Raw genomic sequence first — 15,783 nt, 5'->3', positions numbered from 1 at the left:
CAAGCCTCCCTCCTGGAGTCCAGCGCTTTAAAGGTGACAATAAAGACACAAGGTTTGGAAAGAAGTGACGGTGCTTTTCTTGTTGGTGTTGAAACAACAGCAGCTTTAACTCTGAGGTGGAACTTCCCTGAATGAACGTTTGCAGTCTGCCATCACCATGTTAGAGGAACCGGAGCCGGAATGGATGAGCGAAGAAGTTAAAACTGGAGTAAGAACATTTAATGCGTGTTTCATTTCCTGGACAAACATCTGTCTGACGTGAGGATAAAGCTTTTATTTTATTATTATTATTATTATTATTATTATTATTACTTTTATTTTTTATGATGATGCATGTCGCGGTAGACCCGCATGTATTTCAACTCCTCTTCATGAATTAAACCTTTACGAATCACATGGGATATAAAACACCAACGCTTACACCTGACTTTATTCCTTGTAATCTTTGTTTTCTTCTTGTAGACGACCATCATTGCCATAGAGTTCGATGGGGGAGTTGTGCTGGGCTCGGATTCTAGAGTGTCCGCGGGGTAAGTGCGTGCGTGCGAGTGTTTATGTGCGTGTGCGTGCGTGTTTATGTGTGTGAGTGGTAATATAGGAACGTGTGTGTGTGCTTGTGTTTGGTAGCATAGTAGTGTCTGTGCGTGTGTGTGTGTATGTGCTTTTGTGTGTATGTGTGTGTGTCGTAATAGAGGAATGTGTGTGTGTGTGTGTGTGTGTGTGTGTGTCTGTGTGTATGTGTGTGTGTGTGTGTGTGTGTGTGTGTGTGTGTGCGTGTGTGTGAGTGCTAACACAATAGTCTGCGTGTGTATGTGCGTGTGTGTGTATGTGCTTGTGTTTATCCATCCATCTGTCTGTCTGTCTTCATGTTTATCTGTTTGTCTGCATGTCTGTCTATCTCTCTGTCTGTCTGCATGTCTGTCTGTCTGTCTGTCTGTCTGCATGTCTGTGTCTGCATGTCTGACCGTCTGTCTGTGTGTCTGCATGTCTCTCTGTCTGTCTGTCTGTCTGCATGTCTGTCTCTCTGTCTGTCTGCATGTCTGTCTGTCTGTCTCTCCCCTCTTGGCCCCCTGTCAGGTGTTTGCCACCCTGAGTGGCCTGCTGACACGGCAGCCCTTTGCGGTGGGCGGCTCCGGCAGCTTCTACGTCTACGGCTTTGTGGACGCAGAGTTCCGTAAAGGAATGAGCAGAGAGGCGTGTCAGCGCTTCGTCCTCAACAGTAAGAGACACGGACACACAACACAGGAAGGACGCCCGCGCACCGCCGCAGGCTTCCTTTGGGAGTTGGTGCTTCACAGCCATTTGAGAGTTTTCATTTCCTTCCCGTTGTGTTTCACTGCGACAGGATCACGTTGAGCTGTCGTGCGTGTTGTGTTTTATAGGAAGGATGGCGTTGATCTCCTTCTCTTCTGTAAGAACCTTCACTGACCTTCCTCTTTCGCTCTCTTTAGCACTGTCTCTTGCAATGAGCCGTGATGGATCCAGTGGAGGCGTGGCCTACATCGTAACCATCGATAAAGACGGCGCAGAGGAGAAAGTCATTCTGGGAAATGACTTGCCTTCCTTTTATGATGAATGAGATTGTTTTGAAGACTTTTCTAAAGCACTGCAGCATAAAACTAATTCTGTATGTGTTTCTAGTTATGGTGCAGTCTCTCTTAGCAGCAGGTAAGACAAATAATGTCTCAAATAATGAGGGAAAAACACTGCTGGTCTGGATCCATATATTTGTTATGGGTGAGCTCAATTTGGATCAAAATGATTGTCAATTCATTATTTGATGTCATTATTCTGCCATTTGCCAAATATTCTGGAGTACAAAATATAAACTCAGTGTTATTATAAAGAATAAGAAAAATATTTAATGAACAACAGATTTACAGAGTTAGTTTTGACAGGTGCTGTTAATATGTCTATTAGCAGTCTCTGCTTAAATTTGCCATCATTCAAATATGTTCTAATCACAATGACCATGCATGGTTGATGGTTGTTTGAGTTTTAGGAGAAAATAAATAAAAAAATAAAGCAAATGCAACTTGTTTCACTGTCTCAATTTGCTTCATTGCATATTAAAATCTTCCAGGACATTATAACAGTTGACTACTTGTATTGACGACTACAGCCTCAGTATTAATCATGATGATGTCATAATATACATAATATTGATTAATTACTTTACGGGCAAACTAATATGACGCACAATAAATGAATCCTTTGCCAATTTCTAAAAGTAGACATATGTCATCTTTATTATGATTATGGTCTGTGTGTGAACGGTGGACACGTCCTGCGGGCCTCACATCTTTTAACTTGCTCGTTTCGGGGAAACTCGGGATGGCTGAGGATGAAACTGAAAGTAAAACGCCTTCATACGAAGAGGAGAAGAACCCGGCGACCGGATCATCCGTCCCTTCGGAGAAATGTCCACATCCACAACATCATTCATGTGTAAAACAGCTGCTTCGGCCGCGGCGCTCTGCGTGGACGTGTCCCTGTTCCACGCTCTGGGGTCCGGGGAGCAGCCGCGCGGCGTGGCGCTCCTCTGGCTCGGTGCGTGTCTCCGGTGCGCGTCGCTGCTCTCCGTCGCTCGGCTGGCGTGGGATCGTCCCCGGCCGGCGCTGCTGCGCTTCCTGGCGGCTCACGCCCTCCTCGTCCCGGTGTATGAGACCGGGCACCGGCTGCTGCGCGGCGGCGGTGACGAGCCGGGAAACGGGCGCTTGGTGTGCGGGGGCTGGCGCGCTTGGCTGACCGGCGGCGCAGCGTGTGCGGCCGCGGCGCTGTTCTGGGAGCTGACGCTCCCGGGACGAGAGGACGGAGCCACCGGGGAGGAGAGGAACCAGAAGGCGAGGGTGCTGTTTGTCAGGGTCCTCCGCTTGTACAAGCCCGACTTCTTGTACCTACTCGGGGCCTTCGTCTTCCTCTCGCTCTCCGTGCTGTGTAAGTATGTGGACGCGCTTTGTCAAAGTTGTAATCCGCGATATTATTTTGCTGGAACTTTATAAGGAACAGTCATTCAGTGCGTTTGCATTGTGTATGTGCTTCTCTACTCGCTTTTTTCATAGTTGGTGGTGGGGTCCACCTTCCCCGTCAGTACAGGTACTCCTCTCTTAACGACCTACCTGGTTAACGTACATTCTTATGACCAGCTCCATGACCTCTCGGTATTGTACAATACCAAGTATCTCATCACCCTTTATATACTCTACTATATATACTATATATACTATATACACTATATACACTATATACACTATATATGCTATATATACTATATATACTATATATACTATATATACTGTATACACTGTATACACTATATACGCTATATATGCTATATATACTATATATACTATATATACTATATACACTATATACACTATATACACTATATATGCTATATATACTATATATACTATATATACTATATATACTATATAGATATCCTCTCATCTCCGTTCTCAGTCTCATTCCCGCAGTCTGTTAATATTCACTACACAAGCGTTCGCAATCACCAGGCCCCCTTACCATGAAATAACACGATAATGACACTATACTATATACACTATACATACTATATACACTATACATACTATATACACTATACATACTATATACACTATACATACTATATACACTATACATACTATATACACTACTATGAAATAACCTCCCTTACTCGCTTATCGACCAATTCTCTTAACGACCTGGTCTTAGGAACTGAACTTGGTGGTTAAGTGAGGAGTACCTGTACGTGTTTATTTTATTCTGTATATTTTGTTTTTATGTTAAGATGTTTTTACATGAACATTGACAAAGAAGAACATTAACATTTTGACAACACAATAATGATGATGACGATGACATTGAGGATGGGTCTGTGTGACTGTGTCCAGGCGAGATGTCCATCCCCATCTACACGGGCAAGGTCATCGACATCCTGGGCAGCGAGTACCAGTCCAATGAATTCCTCTCAGCGATACTCTTCATGGGCCTCTACTCGCTGGGAAGGTACGGAAATGAAATGTTCACGTCTTTATCCTTTAATTCTTTCACCTTTCACACTCCTTGCATTTTATTTATGAGAATATATTTATACATTTGGGCATATGTCCATTTGTCAATGTATGCCTGTATCCACGTGTGTGTGTGTGTGTGTGTGTGTGTGTGTGTGTGTGTGTGTGTGTGTGTGTGTGTGTGTGTGTGTGTGCAGCTCCTTCTGTGCAGGCTGCAGAGGGGGTCTCTTCCTCTGTGCAATCAGCAGCTTCACGTGCAGAATTAAGGTCAAGCTTTTTGGGGCTCTGGTCAATCAGGAGATTGCTTTCTTTGAGGCCATTAAAACAGGTGCGTCTCCCCCGAAACACGCTGGAAGGTACGGTATCGTTGAAACTTGCGGCTTGCAACGCAAAGACTGTTCATCCAGAAAATGTCTTCATGTGGAGCCTCATGATAGGGTGGAACGTAACGAAACAGAGGGGCATGAAATACAATTAAGATGACTCAACAAAGTCCAGTGCCCAACTGGTCATTCATTTTCCACACTGGCTGTTCATTTCACTCAATGAAGTGATATTTCAAATAAATATTCATGATTTTATGGATATGATTGAGTACATAGAATTTGCGTTTTGCATGTCCAAAACCATACCATGCATCAAATTGTGTGCAAAAAGTACCACTACGACTACATCCAGCGAAACACCATAGTTCTGTTTGGAAACACTGCCCACTGCGCTGGCGACCGTATCCCCCAATGAACTGCGAGGGAAAGACGTCAGTGAAAGTTTCTATGCAGCGTCGTCATCAACCCTCCACGTGCGGAAAAGTAGGTGGAGGATGGTTGGAACAGGTAATACGCCACAGCCCTATAATAACACTATTATCTCGGCTGTTATTACATTATAGGCTGTTATGGTGTGGAGCTTCATAGAGCTCTGATAGAATGGAGTAGTAGCCGTCCTGCTGCATCAGGCAGAGCAGTATCTACTCTGTTGCGTAACAGCGGCTCCTCCGTGCAGGTGAGCTCACGTGCAGGCTGTCCAGAGACACCACCCTGATGAGCCGCACGGTGGCTTTGAACGTCAACGTCCTGCTCAGGACGCTGATTAAGACGCTGGGCATGATCTCCCTGATGACCAGCCTCTCCTGGAAGCTCACCCTCCTGGTGCTGATGGAGACGCCCGTCACAGGCTTGATACAGAAGCTCTACGACACACACTACCAGGTATTTGTAAAACCAACGTTTACTTGTTTTCCCCGATGTAGTTGAAAGGACACGTTGAGCTACTGAAGTGTGTTATTTTTACATCATTTAGCAGATGCTTTTGTCCAAAGCGACCGACAATTATTCATACGCTGATGGACGCAGACATCAGGAGCAGTTAGGGGTTAAGTGTCTTGCTCAAGGACACTACAGCAGGCAAGCAGGAAGAAGGACCTGCTCCTCCTCCTGAGCTACTGCCCCCTACGTGTGGTGGTTATAGTGGACATTCTCGTAAAATGTCAAATCCATAAGATGGCTTGGCCTTGTCGTGGGTTACTCCCAGAATTCCATCCAAAAACACTTTTATTTTCTACCATCTGAGTTCATCCTCGTCTTGGCTTTTTTCCGTGGGGAGATGTTTGAAAGGGAGGGTGCCGCTCTTCTTCATGAATGTCCATCCAGATCCACAGTTTCTGAGCACAAACTACACTGCTTCATCAAATGGATCAGAGCCTTCACCACATCAGTGCTTTCTGGAGCGGAAAGGTGGACCCCGCCACCAACAGTGGAACAGCATGTAGAGGAGCACATGCATAACGCAAAATACATTGACCGACTGTTTTGTTAAAAATGGCCAACTAAAAAAGGATAAAATTAGGGATTTTTTAACTAAATAAATTCACACGTTACTGCTATAAAAAAAAAGATGAACTTAAGTATCAATCACTCAACTACTTCCAGAGACTGTCCACGGCCGTGCATGACTCCATGGCGCGGGCCAACGACGCTGCCAATGAGACGGTGTCCGGCATCAGGGTGGTACGGAGCTTCAACACGGGGCGCGGCGAAGCCCGTCGCTATGCCGACCGGCTGATGGACACGCACAGCCTGAAGGCCAAGCGCGACACCGTCAGAGCCGTCTACCTGCTCGCACGGAGGGTGAGAACTTTGCTGCTGTTTAGTTTTGTTTTTCCATGATGAGGAGATTGTATTACTGTCTTTACTGTGACCGAGATGAGTTGTTGTTTGTTTTTGTTCATCTGTGTGTGTGTGTGTGTGTGTGTGTGTGTGTGTGTGTGTGTGTGTGTGTGTTTGTGTGTGTGTGTGTGTGTGTGTGTGTGTGTGTGTGTGTGTGTGTGTGTGTGTGTAGCTGTCTGAGCTGTGTATGCAGGTGGCTGTGCTACACTATGGCCGGTTGTTCATCCAAAGGGGTCAGATGACCACTGGAAGCTTGTTGTCCTTCATACTCTACCAGACCAACCTGGGGGACAACATCAGGGTTAGCTAGCTGCTGTATATATGGAACACATACAGTATATACAGTATATATATATATATATATATATATATATATATATACACAGTATATATATGTTAAACCAGTGATTCTCAACAGGTGTCCTTCAAGAGCTCCCAGGGGATCTCCAGCAGAATGATTAATAGTTCAACATCACCAGACTAGAGTAGAGACATTAAATCATATATAAAAATAAAAATCTTCTCAGATTGAGGCCCCAGAGACTAAATCTTATCAAATGGGGTCCGTGGCCTAATACGTGTCATAATGAGTGTCCTTCAAATGAAAAAGGTTGGGAATCATTGGTTTGAACATTGTTGAAGGTTCTTATCATTATTATTATCACTATTGATGTTCACAGTTGATCAAGCGGCCTCTGGCTTCCTCTCCAGACACTGATCTACATCTTTGGTGACATGCTGAACTCGGTGGGCGCTGCAGGGAAGGTGTTTGAGTACCTGGACCGAGAGCCCCGGCTGGGCCCCCGGGGCACCCTGTCCCCCGCCGGCCTGGCGGGACGTGTGCTGTTCCGGGGCCTCACCTTCTCCTACCCCTCGCATCCCGACAGAGCGGTGCTGCAGGTGGGTCTCCGGCGGAGCATCCGTGTACGTGTCAGCTCTGACTTGTGTAGGAACACAGAACAAAGGAGAGTGGAAGGTTTAGAGACTGGGGAGCCATGACTCGGGACGGGGAAAAGAGTCTTCAGGGCGTCGGGAGCTCAGCCGCGCCTTGGGATCGCCTGGTGGTTCCTAAGGGAAGGGAAAAAAGGAGAGAGGGAGCGAGAGATGGAGACTGGGGAGGTGGCGTGTGGCGAAAGCTAAGACGCCTGAATGACGGCAGGACCTGACGGGTATATGTATGTAAAGTTGGGAGCAGGTGGGGTTTCAACCCCGTTAAAATCAAACAGCCACCTTTGCTTTGTACCTTAGAATCAGAAGGCTAAGATCATAAAGGCTCTCACATTCCGTGGCAAAATGAACGTTTCCTTGTGTCAGGACTTGAGTCTGGAGCTGAGGCCAGGGAAGATGACGGCCCTGGTGGGACCGTCCGGAGAGGGAAAGAGCACCTGCGCCCGCCTGCTGGAGAGGTTCTACGAGCCGCAGCGCGGGGAGATCCTGCTGGACGGACAGCCGCTGAAATCCTACGAGCACCGCTTTCTCCACAGGAAGGTTGGGACCCGAGCTAAAGAAGGAGGTTTCTGCCGCGCTTGAAGTCAAATGAAGTGAATGTGGTGTAAAATCTTATGGGTTCAACCCTCGCATTAGTGTTGAACCCCGTTACTGTTTTCCAAAGAGGATTTTGAGGTCACGTGTTTGACCTGCTGTTTATCTACGCCTTTGTTCATCAAAGCGTGCGTCGCAGGGAAGTGAAGCACAACGACCAAACCCAAACTTCACATGTATCAAGATACGCTGCGGCTTTAACTCCCACGGCGAGACGTCAGAGAGGGATTACGGTTCATGAGGTTTGTTAAAAACATGGATGCGCCAAAACCTCCCTACTCCAATTGGAAATGATGTCACCGCCGTTACAAAAAGATGAATCTCGTCGTAGGTTTTAAGCCCCGCCCCGTTTCCGTGTTGAGCGTGGCAGGGATATGGCAGCAAAGGGAAACTCCTTGGCCAGTGACCAGATGGAGCTGACAGATGAGGATTCTAATAAGTGTATTTCTGTCGCCGTTCTACACAGCGTTGAACGTTGGAAACCTTCGTCTGAGAACGTTGGTGTCCGGACAGGATGTTGTTGCTCGTCTTTCCGCCGGCAACGGGGAAAAGTCAAAGTTATCGGTGCCGGCCCGGTTGGTGTTCGCTATGAGCGAAGGAGTAATCTGGGATGCCAGCGCTCCTTCCTAAAAGGGTTGTTCGTCCCTGGTCATCAGGTCACGTTCCAATCAGCATGTTATTGTTCTGCTTTCGCTCGTCGGGTTGTTTCCAGTTTGGACTCGTTCCATGTAATGGCTGCTAACAGAGCCCCGCCCCCAGCGATATGATTGGTGGAAACATACGGGAAGGGAAATAAAGTGAAACGCCCCCTTTACACACATTTTAGCGTCGCTTTCATCAAAAGCTTGAATGAAGCGTCGACCGTGGAAGATGTGTAACGGCACAGTGGAACAGAATGGAACTAACTTCCCCGACACTGATTGATTGATGCTGCTTGCTGCTTTGACAGATAGCCCTGGTGAGCCAGGAGCCCGTCCTGTTCTCTGGCTCTGTCAGAGACAACATAGCCTACGGCCTCGCTGAATGCTCTTTGGAGGATATCCAGGAAGCGGCACGCCGAGCCAACGCCCACGACTTCATCATCCAATTGGAGAGCGGCTACGACACAGGTAGACAATATGACTGCACCTTTAAACACACTGTATGTAGTCTACTTAACTGTCCTTTGTCTTACTGAATGGACATCATCACCTTTAGCGCAATTAATAGAGGTGAATACATCAAGGATGGATTGTGTGTGTACGCCACGTTACGTTGTTAAATAGTACTTTAAACTTCTGTTACCTGGGTCATTTAGTATCAAGTACTTTAAATACTTTTACTTGAGCAAAATGTTTAACACAGGTTTTTGAGTATTTTTTCCTTTGAGTCTTTATACTCCTATTTGAGTGTAAGATATGAATACTTTTTTCACCACTGAGAAATTGGGGGCACATATAAAAAATAAAAATAAACATATACAAAATTTTCGGGGTGGGGGGGTTTATTTGAGTTTCTCAAGCTTTTAGAGATGGAGAAGGTCAAACCACTACTTACCTCTGGAATGATTTGGTCTGATATTGAGGTTGAAACTATATTGTAATTGCTCTTTAACATTGGATTTTGAATACATAATGAGGTATTAGCAATATTATATACTATTATTTATACTTTAAGATGAATATTGTCCAGGCCTAGAGTGCGTCCAGCCTCTGTGTGTGACTTATGGTTCTGTATCATCCATCCTTCAGAGGTGGGGGAGGGTGGAGGTCAGCTGGCCAACAGTGAGAAGCAGCGGATAGCCATAGCCAGAGCCCTGGTCAGAAAACCTAAAGTCCTCATTCTGGACGAGATCACCAGCTCACTGGACACCGACAGCGAGAACAAGGTACAAACATTGGTCCACTGTAGTCCATGGTTGACCATGGTGGTCCCGGGTTGACCATGATGGTCCAGGGTTGACCATGATGGTCCAGGGTGGTCCGGGGTAGTTGCTAGGCTTGCGCGATCATGGTAAATAAGTGTTCTCTCTTTGGTGCAGGTCCAGCAGGCCCTGACCACCGATCCCGACCAGACACTGCTGGTCATCGCTCATCGGCTGAAGACCGTGGAGAGGGCGGATCACATCGTTGTGATTGGAGGGGGGAAGGTTCAGGAACAAGGGACTGACGCCGAGCTGATGGAACTGAAAGGGACTTACTACAAACTGAGGGAGAAGCTCTTCGCCGAGTGAAGCTCACAGCGATGATCTGTCATCGTGGTGGAGTCATGCCGTGCATTCCACACCGACTCTGCGGCTGCAGTGTCCTGTAAATACTGAACATTGTTTGCTCAGTCTTATAGTTTGTAGAACTCGTTTTTCTTTTTTTGAGACAACAAGGAAATATTATGATAAGCACCTGCTGCAGGATCCAAAATCATGAATAGCAAGTTTCAGCTTATGGATTTTCTAATTTAAACGGAGACTAACGAAGTTTCAGAACCTGATGTTGTTATGGAAACATGTATTTTTTATGTTATATATGTTTTATATATATATATATATATATTTGCTTAAAGATGCATACGTTTGGAGTGCACAAATGAAGGACTGAAAGGTAGACAGATGGACAGACGGATAGACGGACAGGCAATGTATTTAAGGCGAAAAGTAAATACTAAATTCTAACGGGCACCAGTGTGAGGAAGCCAACAGTTGAGTGATATGCAATCGTATTAATTCTAAATTGTAATCAAATAAAGACAATAAAGCCTCCATTCCCCTTCCTTCTGACAATCAGGAGCAAAGTCCATCTTGTGGGTCTTCGCAAGATTAGGATATTGTGTTGTTCATGAACAGAATCTGTTGCTCTCCACACACTAGGAACGAAACTGTTAAATGTGTGGTGATATGTTGTCAGTCTGGGGTCTCTCACATTTTCAACATCTGTTAAGATTTGTCGAAGTCTTGTCGTGTGGGCCTGGCTCTACTCAATTAGTAAAATGTTTTTTTATTGTTCTACATGTACAGTAGACCCATAGCACAGAAAAAAAACACTAAATAAAAGGTAAATATATAAGGTACACGCGGCTCCTAAACCCTAAAATGGACCCTACAAGGAATTCGTAACATTGCTGCAACTAAAACATCCGGCAAAGGCAGTACAGTAGGTGTTCATTTCCACATTGATCTCCTTTATGGAGGAGTTCCATATATGTCATTTTTGGAAGTTATGTTCATGGTAGTAACTGGCTACATCCTAAAGTAAAACAAGTAATAGTTGACTGTTTTTAAAATTATTTTTATTCTTCATTTCGTTCTATTTATTAAAAAAGGTTTGTGAAGGACTATATCTATGTACTTTGAATACGTTTTAGTACTATTCATATTGAATGTGTACACACAAACTCTACAGGAATTCTAATTTCCGTGCGTTGTACAAGTGACTTGAATACATTCTGCCGCTCGTACTCCATGGGGGTTGGGTTTTTGTTGTTGTCCCATGAACAATAACCTGCCCTGGAAAGTCCCAGGTGTGTTGTTTGGGCGATGCCTCCTGGAACCCTGCCCGGATCATACCAAAGACACTATCACGCTATCTGCCACAACATTGTCAAAACACCAACACCCCCTGTCGGCTTGAGAGGCAGTCCAGGAGACATTGGCCGCCATGTTGTGATGTCTAACAATCTACCTAATGGGATGGGGGATTCATCAAAACATGTCTTGGTGCTTTTTGTTCCCCATTTAAGCAACATTATCAGTCATTTGCGTCATAGGACAGAGTCTTTCTCCGCACCCTTTGGGAACGTGTTTGGAAAGGCACGATGTCGTCTGAGCAGCTGAGCCGAGTGTTGTTACTGTGTCAGCCTGCATCCTGGAGGAGGCACAAGAGAACGAGGAAACGCAGATGCTGGTGCCCCGCCCACTTTACGCTGAGAGCTTCACGGTGCAGCACAAGATGGCGGACGGTGGAGTCGGACATGCCACGACGGCAGAAAAGCACGGCCATCAGGTGTCGAGTGACGAGTATGTTAGGGTCCAGTCGCTATGGTTACAGCCAATGCCTTCGGTCTCCTTCCCAAGATTCACCTCTTCACCTCCCCTACAGCGTGTGTGTGTGTGTGTGTATGTGTGTGTGTGTGTGTGTGTGTGTGTGTGTGTGTGTGTGTGTGTGTGTGTGTGTGTGTGTGTGTGTGCAGTGTTATTGAATAACTCGCTGCCACTCGATGCTGCCAAGCTGGAAAGCAGCCAGGCACCTTCTTGCACTTTCCTTTGGGGCGTTTGGTAACAACTGCTCATGTGACGTGCTGACCGCTGTTGGGCTTTTGGGGAGATGGCTCTGCACACAGTTCATGTGAAAGGCCTTCAAACATGAGCAGAACACAAGAGGTGGGAATAAAACATAGTGGAGGAACAGAACAGGCTCCTGCTATTTAAGAGCGACGTTCTCTCTATAATAATGATTCTCTGCCTCTTTCATATCAAGGAATCACAACTTGTTGCACATTTGGCCACTGACCCATTTGTCTTTCACTATTAATCATTGTGCCTGTACAGAACAGGCTGAGCCTATGGCTGTGTGATGGCACTGTAATCCAGTCAAATAGACAATTCCAGTGAAATAGACGTGGTTCTAGTGAAATAGTCGAGGTTCTAGTGACAAGACATGGTTCTATAGATGTGTTTCTAGTGAAATAGACGTGGTTCTAGTGAAATAGTCAAGGTTCTAGTGAAATAGACGTGGTTCTATAGACGTGGTTCTAGTGACAAGACATGGTTCTATAGACGTGGTTCTAGTGAAATAGACGTGGTTTTATCGACGTGGTTCTAGTGAAAGAAACGTGGTGGTGGAGGGTGGAGAACCAGCGCCACCTGAGGCTGCGGGTGGCTCCGTTGTTTTGCCAGAAAACCACGTGACTTATTGGAAACGGTTCATGTGTTAGTGTTGGCAGGTTTTGGTGCGTCCTGGCCGCCATGGCAAACTTATCTGAATGTTGTGGTCTTCACTGCCATTTTGTGCAATATACCGAGAATTATGATTATGATTATGATTGTTATTATTATTATTATTATTATTATTATTATTATTATTTTATTAATATTTTTATGACATTATTATTTTATATTTACTATAATGTTTTTCTTTTTTTTAATCTTTATTTGTTATACTCTACTGTTTTATTATTAATACTTCTATTATAATACTACTAATAAGAACTGTTGCGAAAATGTTTATTATCGTTATTAAAATAATAATAATAATAATAATAATAATAATAATTATTATTATTATTATTATTATTAATATTATTATTAATATTATTATTATTATTTTATTATCTATAATTTCCAGTTCGTTATTTTATTTTTAATCTTGGCTTTTTTCAGGCTTAAAGTGTCTGGAACACGACAACCATAGCACACACAGACATGGTTGAAGTCTCTTTAGAACCAGTACATTTCAAATGTCTTGTGGCTCGGATTTGATAAATATCGATCTACATTTGGAGCAGAAATTAGTAAGAAATTGTGAGTTAATTAACTCTAATTTCATTTGTTTCTGGAGCGGGTTTTTCGTAACTCATTCCCCTCCAGCCCCTCACAAGTACGAAATCTAGACAGACGGCTTGAGCCGGGCCTGCGTTTAAAGGAAACTTGGAGAACTGTAACTCGTGCTACGTTTTACCAAACCCAGGAAACCATACACTTTAAAATAAGACATTTTCCCACTGCAGGAAGATCTTAGAAAGATTGGAGGAACCAACCTTTTCTTTTGTGTCCGCACTGGTCATCCAGGAAAGATCGTAATTCTTTATTCTTAATTCTTATCATTCTTCAAGTTTATTTAAACTGAACAACAGAAGAGTGTAGTGCATGTTGATTGGACCCTGTGTATTGATGCCTGCGGCAAAATCTCCACCGTCGCTCCTGTCTCAAAGATGGCCACTCCTGCCTGAATGACTACCGTCCGGTGGCCCTCACCTTGGTGGTCTTGAAGCTTTTCGAGAGGCTGATTAAGGATTGTATCTGCGCCTCCCTCCCCTGCACCTTGGACCCGCTGCAGTTCGCGTACCAGCAGAACAGATCCATGGATGACGGAGTTTCCCAGGTACTGCACACCACGCTCACGCACCTTGATGGCCGGAAGGGGGCCTATGTGAGATTGCTGTTCATTGATTATAGTTCAGCTTTCAATACTATAGTCCCCACCAGACTGGCTGTCAAGCTGCAGGAGTTAGTACTGAACATGTCACTGTGTGCCTGGATCCTGGACTTCCTCACAGCCCGCCCCCAGGTGGTCAGGGTGGGGAAGCACATGTCCAGCTCCCTCACCCTGAACACAGGATCCCCCCAGGGCTGCGTCCTCAGCCTCCTACTGTACTCCCTGTACACACATGACTGTGTGGCCAGGTCCAGCTCCAACACCATCATCAAGTTTGCTGACGACACCGTTGTCGTGGGCCTGATCACCGACAGCGATGAGAAGGCCTACCGCGAGGAGGTGGCTGACCTGTCACTCTGGTGCCAGGACAACAGCCTACACCTGAACGTCAGCAAAACTAAGGAGCTGATTGTGGACTTTAGGAGGGGATAACAACCGAGGACGCACGCGCCTTTGGTCATTAATGGGACTTCTGTCGACAGGGTGAGCAGCTTCAAGTACCTGGGAGTCCACATCACAGAGGATTTAACATGGACTTTACAAACAGACAGGTCAAACCACTACTTACCTCTGGAATGATTTGGTCTGATATTGAGGTTGGAACTATATTGTAATTGCTCTTTAACATTGGATTTTGAATACATAATGAGGTATTAGCAATATTATATACTATTATTTATACTTTAAGATGAATATTGTCCAGGCCTAGAGTGCGTCCAGCCTCTGTGTGTGACTTATGGTTCTGTATCATCCATCCTTCAGAGGTGGGGGAGGGTGGAGGTCAGCTGGCCAACAGTGAGAAGCAACGGATAGCCATAGCCAGAGCCCTGGTCAGAAAACCTAAAGTCCTCATTCTGGACGAGATCACCAGCTCACTGGACACCGACAGCGAGAACAAGGTACAAACATTGGTCCACTGCAGTCCAGGGTTGACCATGGTGGTCCAGGGTTGACCATGATGGTCCAGGGTGGTCCGGGGTAGTTGCTAGGCTTGCGCGATCATGGTAAATAAGTGTTCTCTCCTTGGTGCAGGTCCAGCAGGCCCTGACCACCGATCCTGACCAGACCCTGCTGGTCATCGCTCATCGGATGAAGACCGTGGAGAGGGCGGATCACATCGTTGTGATTGGAGGGGGGAAGGTTCAGGAACAAGGGACTGACGCCGAGCTGATGGAACTGAAAGGGACTTACTACAAACTGAGGGAGAAGCTCTTCGCCGAGTGAAGCGCACAGCGATGATCTGTCATCGTGGTGGAGTCATGCCGTGCATTCCACACCGACTCTGCGGCTGCAGTGTCCTGTAAATACTGAACATTGTTTGCTCAGTCTTATAGTTTGTAGAACTCGTTTTTCTTTTTTTGAGACAACAAGGAAATATTATGATAAGCACCTGCTGCAGGATCCAAAATCATGAATAGCAAGCTTCAGCTTATGGATTTTCTAAATTAAACGAAGACTAACGAAGTTTCAGAACCTGATGTTGTTATGGAAACATGTATTTTTTATGTTATATATGTTTTATATATATATATATATATATATTTGCTTAAAGATGCATACGTTTGGAGTGCACAAATGAAGGACTAAAAGGTAGACAGATGGACAGACGGACAGACGGACAGACAATGTATTTAAGGCGAAAAGTAAATCCTAAATTCTAACGGGCGCCAGTGTGAGGAAGCCAACAGTTGAGTGATATGCGATCGTATAAATTCTAAATTGTAATCAAATAAAGACAATAAAGCCTCCATTCCCCTTCCTTCTGACAATCAGGAGCAAAGTCCATCTTGTGCGTCTTCGCGAGATTAGGAGATTGCGTTGTTCATGAAAAGAACCTGTTGCTCCCCACACACTAGGAACAAAACTGTTAAATGTGTGGTGATCTGTCGTCACTCTGGGGTCTCTCACATTTTCAACATCTGTTAAGATTTGAAGTCT

At 45.2% G+C, this 15,783-nt stretch overlaps 3 protein-coding genes across 3 annotated transcripts; all 3 read left to right on the top strand.

Moving 5' to 3' along the window:
- Positions 1 to 1,579, top strand: LOC307231865 (proteasome subunit beta type-9-like; the record flags this gene model as incomplete). Its single annotated transcript, XM_080002734.1, has 4 exons — positions 1 to 208; positions 463 to 530; positions 1,095 to 1,219; positions 1,452 to 1,579. The coding sequence occupies exons 1-4, from the start codon at positions 158 to 160 to the stop codon at positions 1,577 to 1,579; spliced, it is 372 nt and encodes a 123-aa protein (XP_079858860.1). The 5' UTR covers positions 1 to 157.
- An 865-nt stretch (positions 1,580 to 2,444) lies between these two features.
- On the top strand, positions 2,445 to 10,065 carry LOC307231780 (antigen peptide transporter 2-like; the record flags this gene model as incomplete). Its single annotated transcript, XM_080002609.1, has 11 exons — positions 2,445 to 2,937; positions 3,894 to 4,008; positions 4,211 to 4,341; positions 5,016 to 5,221; positions 5,942 to 6,139; positions 6,351 to 6,479; positions 6,890 to 7,078; positions 7,493 to 7,666; positions 8,670 to 8,829; positions 9,451 to 9,587; positions 9,741 to 10,065. The coding sequence occupies 11 exons, from the start codon at positions 2,445 to 2,447 to the stop codon at positions 9,930 to 9,932; spliced, it is 2,124 nt and encodes a 707-aa protein (XP_079858735.1). The 3' UTR covers positions 9,933 to 10,065.
- Positions 10,066 to 11,506: 1,441 nt separating this feature from the next.
- On the top strand, positions 11,507 to 15,117 carry LOC307231700 (ATP-dependent lipid A-core flippase-like; the record flags this gene model as incomplete). The annotated part of the gene is made up of 3 exons (XM_080002487.1): positions 11,507 to 11,708; positions 14,608 to 14,744; positions 14,878 to 15,117. The coding sequence occupies 3 exons, from the start codon at positions 11,507 to 11,509 to the stop codon at positions 15,067 to 15,069; spliced, it is 531 nt and encodes a 176-aa protein (XP_079858613.1). The 3' UTR covers positions 15,070 to 15,117.
- Between the last annotated feature and the right edge of the window lie 666 nt (positions 15,118 to 15,783).

Source organism: Zeus faber, assembly GCF_960531495.2.
Source record: "Zeus faber genome assembly, chromosome: 1".
Taxonomy (NCBI): domain Eukaryota; kingdom Metazoa; phylum Chordata; class Actinopteri; order Zeiformes; family Zeidae; genus Zeus; species Zeus faber.
The sequence above is the reverse complement of the archived record's forward strand: the minus strand, read 5'-3'. Positions and strand labels throughout refer to the sequence as shown.